Source organism: Acipenser ruthenus, chromosome 5, assembly GCF_902713425.1.
Source record: "Acipenser ruthenus chromosome 5, fAciRut3.2 maternal haplotype, whole genome shotgun sequence".
Taxonomy (NCBI): domain Eukaryota; kingdom Metazoa; phylum Chordata; class Actinopteri; order Acipenseriformes; family Acipenseridae; genus Acipenser; species Acipenser ruthenus.
The window spans coordinates 19,524,617-19,530,616 of record NC_081193.1 but is presented as its reverse complement, the minus strand read 5'-3'; the positions used below and the strand labels follow the sequence as shown (position 1 = coordinate 19,530,616).

The window sequence follows — 6,000 nt, the reverse complement described above, 5'->3', positions numbered from 1 at the left end:
TTGTCTTTCTTATTTACTTTTGCACTTTGGGCCTGGTAATTAGATAAAATGTAAGTTTGTGTTCTGCAGATAAATTAAATAGTGGTCTCAAGGCAGATCAATTATGTGAGGTGTGATGATCACATCATTGTTTTTGTTCTGTCAATGACATTCATACATCCTATGTACTGTAATGATTCTTTTAGACCTGCCAAGACCTCCTTTTCACACCTCAATAACAGTTAATGACGTCTTTCATTTTACCTAGTCTCGCCAATCAGGATTGATACTGCAAAGACTATCAGCCCAACAGCACATGGTTACCTTTGTTTGCCAAACAGTGACAACACAAATCTGTTGCATAGAACTGTTTTGCATGTGTACTTACGAGAATTATGCATAATCTGCCATTGACTTGATTTAACAGTGTTTACAAGCTGAATGTGCTGTAAAGGAGCAAAACTGATTGTGTACCAGTCTACTGAAAGCTCAGTGTGATTCATTGAATTGTTTTCTCTTCCCTCTGTAGTTTTGGTAATGTAATATAACAGCTTCACCCGTAGCTATAAATCACTCAATTGTGTATGAGGCGCCATTCAGAAAAAAAATGAACTTGTTATATCCACAACTACATTGGAATGCTGTCATGTGTATTGGAATGTAATTGCAAACCTATTGGTTTGTGGCAAATGTCTTGGAATTTGAGTACAACTCTATTGGTTAGCTGGCATATGGATGGGTTTATTTAGAACACTATTGGTTTGCTGGCGTATGTATTGATTTAGGCACACCTCTATTGGTTAGCTGGCGTATGTATTGATTTAGGCACACCACTATTGGTTAGCTGGCGTATGTATTGATTTAGGCACACCACTATTGGTTAGCTGGCGTATGTATTGATTTAGGCACACCTCTATTGGTTAGCTGGCGTATGTATTGATTTAGGCACACCTCTATTGGTTAGCTGGCGTATGTATTGATTTAGGCACACCTCTATTGGTTAGCTGGCGTATGTATTGATTTAGGCACACCTCTATTGGTTAGCTGGCGTATGTATTGATTTAGGCACACCTCTATTGGTTAGCTGGCGTATGTATTGATTTAGGCACACCTCTATTGGTTAGCTGGCGTATGTATTGATTTAGGCACACCACTATTGGTTAGCTGGCGTATGTATTGATTTAGGCACACCTCTATTGGTTAGCTGGCGTATGTATTGATTTAGGCACACCTCTATTGGTTAGCTGGCGTATGTATTGATTTAGGCACACCTCTATTGGTTAGCTGGCGTATGTATTGATTTAGGCACACCTCTATTGGTTAGCTGGCGTATGTATTGATTTAGGCACACCTCTATTGGTTAGCTGGCGTATGTATTGATTTAGGCACACCTCTATTGGTTAGCTGGCGTATGTATTGATTTAGGCACACCTCTATTGGTTAGCTGGCGTATGTATTGATTTAGGCACACCTCTATTGGTTAGCTGGCGTATGTATTGGTATCATTTACAACTGCAATGATTTACTTGCCCATGCACCGGTTTGCTGGAGCTTGCATTGGGCTGAGTGAAAATGTATTGGAAATAAATTAAAAGCAGGCAGATTATGTTTAAGTGATTAAGAAGAAGCAGCAATGTAAACAGCGTTAATAGTATACTAAATCTTCATGTATAAAATACAAGCAAGTAATCAAAAGATCTTCAACACAAGAAACAGGGGTAATATCTGTGATAATATCTGCTCAGGAGCTTTGATCTCCCTCCTACAACACCTCAGCTGTATCTGTGCAAACATCAGCTCAGGTAGCCTTATCCCTGTATTCTTGGGGATGTGACCATGATCCCAGTCTCTAAATGCAAGTCAGTGAATCTAGATCTGACAGGCCTGAGTTCAGTCCGTCCTTATGCTAACTTATTATACCGCTTTATTATACCACAATGGGATCTTGTCCGTTGGAGCCTGTGCAGACACATGTTAATCAAGGAACCTTGAGATCTGTTTTAAGGAATGGGTTTTTAGGGATTGTTGTTTGATGAGTGTTTTTTTTATATATTATGTATATGTTTAAATAAAAATCAATTGATCACAAAAGAAAAGAGAAAAGTTAATGAGAACACGCTTCTAACCTTCTATTCAGTAGTTCGGGACAAACACCAATCACAAAATGTTTTAGTACAAATATTTATTGTAGAGAATGCGGAGTATGCGATTTAACAGAAAAGTATGCTGTATATACACATTCATTTGGCATCAAACCTAACTTGGTTTGAGGGTTCGCTGCTTGGCCAACTGGACGAGGCTGAGACCCCCATCTGATAAAACATAAAAACTGTTATTAAGAAAGGTGGAGATGGGGAGGTGGTGGGTTACGATGAAATCAAAACGCAACTGAGAGATAAGTGAAGAGGGTATTTATAGTGCTAACAATTTAAATTAGCTAATGTGTAAATTGAATGATTCAATTTGGTGATGCGGAGATTGGTGTCTGACCCTCCTCCCGAACTTTAATTATAAATTCCATTAAAACAACTGAAATGGGGTTCATGAACTTGGTTTAAATAATCAAAATGGGCTTTAATAATATTTTTATATAGCTCCTTTCATAGTGGACCATCATCACAAAGCGCTTTACAGGCTGTGAACTGTGCATTATATGCAGAGTCACTTACAATAGTACATTGATTTAACATCTCATCTGCAGCACAAGGAGATTAAGTTACTTGCGCAGGGTCACACAGAGAGTCAGTGGTAGAGGTGGGATTTGAACCAGTGACTTTCTGGTTATAAGCCCTGGACTTTAACCACTGGCCCACATTGTCTCCTTTGAAAACAGACCTTCACAAAAAAAAAATCTTACTACAGTTCATGTGAACAGGTCCTAGTACAAGAAGGTAAAAACATATGGGTTCGTACATTACAATATATTGTAAATTACTAAATATATTGAGCATCATAAAACAACATATAGTATGACAATACTATACGTTGTTTTAAATATATATTAATATCAGTATACTTCTAATAGTACTATGCCATATTTTGGAAGTGTCAATTATATTGTAGTGTGTAAATTATCTATTATATTTCACTATATATTTCACTTCCAATATATATATATATATATATATATATATATATATATATATATATATATATATATATATATATATATATATATATCGTAAATAGAAATAGATACCGTAACTTAGTTTTGAGCAGGTGCTCACATCCAAGCTCAAAACAAATGTAAACTTGACAGTAAGTATTGGTAAAAACTAACTAGGCTAAATAAGAACAAGAAAAAGAACAATACTCAAAACGACAGTGCAACATATTGTGCCACTATACATAACATATGCAATATGGTAATTGGCACATTTTCTGTTGCTTCTGCGTGTGCTGATAACCTTTTTAGCAAAATATACCGAAACAATAGTTTCTTAATTATTATAAAGTGTCTCTGTTGCTCTACACAAACTTTGCAAACAGGGCTCTGCAATAATGTTCAGTATTTACAGTGATGCAGATCAAGGCTGTGAGGCACTGCGTAAATAATTGTTAGAAATCGGTCATGCGCAAAAATAAGCAATAGGCTACAAGCTGTTGAATAAAAAGCAACCCGACACTTTTATACCGTTTGCGGTCTATTCAGAAGAGAACACAAGGCTACTGCAACCTGTTACACACATCACCCACCTCCTCCCTGCGCTACAGCGAGACAACCAAAAACACCTAGCCAACATGGAAAACGAATACAGTCAAAACATCTACCAGAACATTGAAGGACAAGGCGAGGTACTTTATGAGTCTATCGATGACATAGCGAAGACCCAAAATCAGAACCAATACGAGAATAACCTCGTGATCGAAGACAACAGTCCAGCTGCAAGGGAAGCTGCGAGTTGTTCTGAACAAATTTATGATGAAGTTGCTTTGGAAGTTCTGGATTCCCCGTCCCGTACCGACACCCCTGATTACATGGCGATCCGACAACCCGCAGATGAGAGAGGGCTAGCTTCATTTGAACAAAGCGTAGACAGGAAAAATATGTCATCAGGTTCATCCGTAGGCTCGTCTTCCTCTCATCAAGGCGATGAAGGTGATCAAGGTGATCCTGATGAATATGACGGAGTATCAAGCCCGACAGCGGTGGTAGAGGATAATGCCATGGACGGGTTGCTTATGGCTTACAGACTGCCGTCCAACGGCACCACTGCTAATGAGGAGATCAGCGACCAGGAGACAACTGGCGACAACAACAACATCGAGGAGAACGACAACTCTGAGCAGGACCAGATGGTAATCTCACTGTTCGTCAAGGTAACCCACTTTTAAACTTAAACATAAACTTCCATTTCAGACGTTAGAAGCAAATGTCACGTCGTGTGGTGCACTCATAGAAGTTGGTGCAACTCCAGAGTGTGTGTGTGTGTGTGTGTGTGTGTGTGTGTGTGTGTGTGTGTGTGTGTGTGTGTGTGTGTGTGATGTAAAAACACGATACCAAAAAGGGTTTTTTTTTTTGTTTGTTTGTTTTTTTTTTAAATTTATTTACTGTACATACCATTCTGTTCATCAGTTGTCAATGCAGTTGATGGGTGTGTCTAATCGTGGTGTTAACTGAATTCTGGACGGACTTCATTGGAAGTAAACATAAAGGGATTATTCTGTATGGATGAGAATTAAATTAATTGGGGGGGGGGGGGTTTATATATTAATGTGACTTTTTCACTTCAACATTACAGATTTGTGAATAGAGATTGCTGACTCAATCACATTCGGCAATGTACTGGACACTTGCAAGTGTTACATTTTGTTCTGAATATTAGGAGACTCCTTTTAAAACACAAGTATGGGCTTTTAAGAAAGGAAACTGGAATATTATTATTATTTATTTGTTAGAAGACACCCTTATCCAGGGCAACTTACAATTGTTACAAAATATCACATTATTTTTACATACAATTACAATGTATACAGTTGTTTTTTTTTTTTTACTGGAGCAATCTAGGTAAAGTAACAGTGCCCCCCACCTGGGATTAAACCCACGACCCTCCGGTCAAGAGTCCACAGCCCTAACCACTACTCCACACTGCTGCCCTTGAACATAACACTGCTGGAATAGAACATGACTTTTATGCACGTATCTTGTCATCAGTAAATTGATAAAAGGCTTTATACTTTCAATGTGTTAAAGGAGAACTCTCAAGGACACATTGGAGTTGTGTGGCCGGTGTTTATCTAATAAGATATTATGGCTACTATCAAGGGTGCCAAAACGAACAGCTAATTATAACAAAAACTGTAAAATTAGGGCTGTGTTCAAAAGTTCAAAGGTTCGAAGGTTCGTTCACTAGCCAGTAATTCGAATGTAGTTCTAAACCAGGGGTTCTCAAACTCGGTCCTGGGGACCCCCTGTGTCTGCTGGTTTTCTTGCAACTGAGCTCTCAGTTACTTAACTAGGTCCTTAATTGAACTGATAATTTGCTTAATTAGACCCTTACCTGTTTTCAGCTCTTAAACAGTTGCAATTTTCAGGTTAACATTTTATAAGTAACTTGAACTCTGCAACTGTTTAAGAGCTGAAAACAAGTAAAAAGGTGTAATTAAGCAAAGCTAAAATATTAATAGCAACTCAAGGATTTAGCCCTTTATGTCAAGGTAAATGAATTGCAAGTAGTGAGGAAGCGTGCTGTTAAGTTAATACAGTTAATACGCTATAGTACCCATGATCAGCCACGCCAGAGAGCAAAGCCAAAAATGATATTTTCTTCTTTAAGGCTTAACTTCGACCGTCTTTTTTTTTTTTTTTTTTAATTTAGTCGTTGCCAATTACTTTTTATTATTTTCTCCCCAATTTGAAATGCCCAATTATTTTTTTAGGCTCAGCTCACTGCTACCACCTCTGCGCTGACTCGGGAGGGGCGAAGATGAACACACGCTGTCCTCCGAAGCGTGTGCCGTCAGCCGCCCTCTTCTTTACACTCTGCGAACTCACCGTGCAGCTGCCTCAGAGCTACAGCG

General features: G+C 38.4%; 1 protein-coding gene across 1 annotated transcript in view; it reads left to right on the top strand.

Moving 5' to 3' along the window:
- Positions 1-3,618: 3,618 nt before the first annotated feature.
- The window catches only part of LOC117403253 (chloride intracellular channel protein 5-like), a 45,418-nt gene continuing 43,036 nt past the window's right edge, over positions 3,619-6,000 (top strand). Inside the window, exon 1 of the mRNA XM_059023764.1 lies at positions 3,619-4,299. Within this exon, the coding sequence (XP_058879747.1) occupies positions 3,721-4,299 (579 nt within the window). The 5' untranslated portion in view covers positions 3,619-3,720. The remainder of the gene's footprint in view (positions 4,300-6,000) is intronic.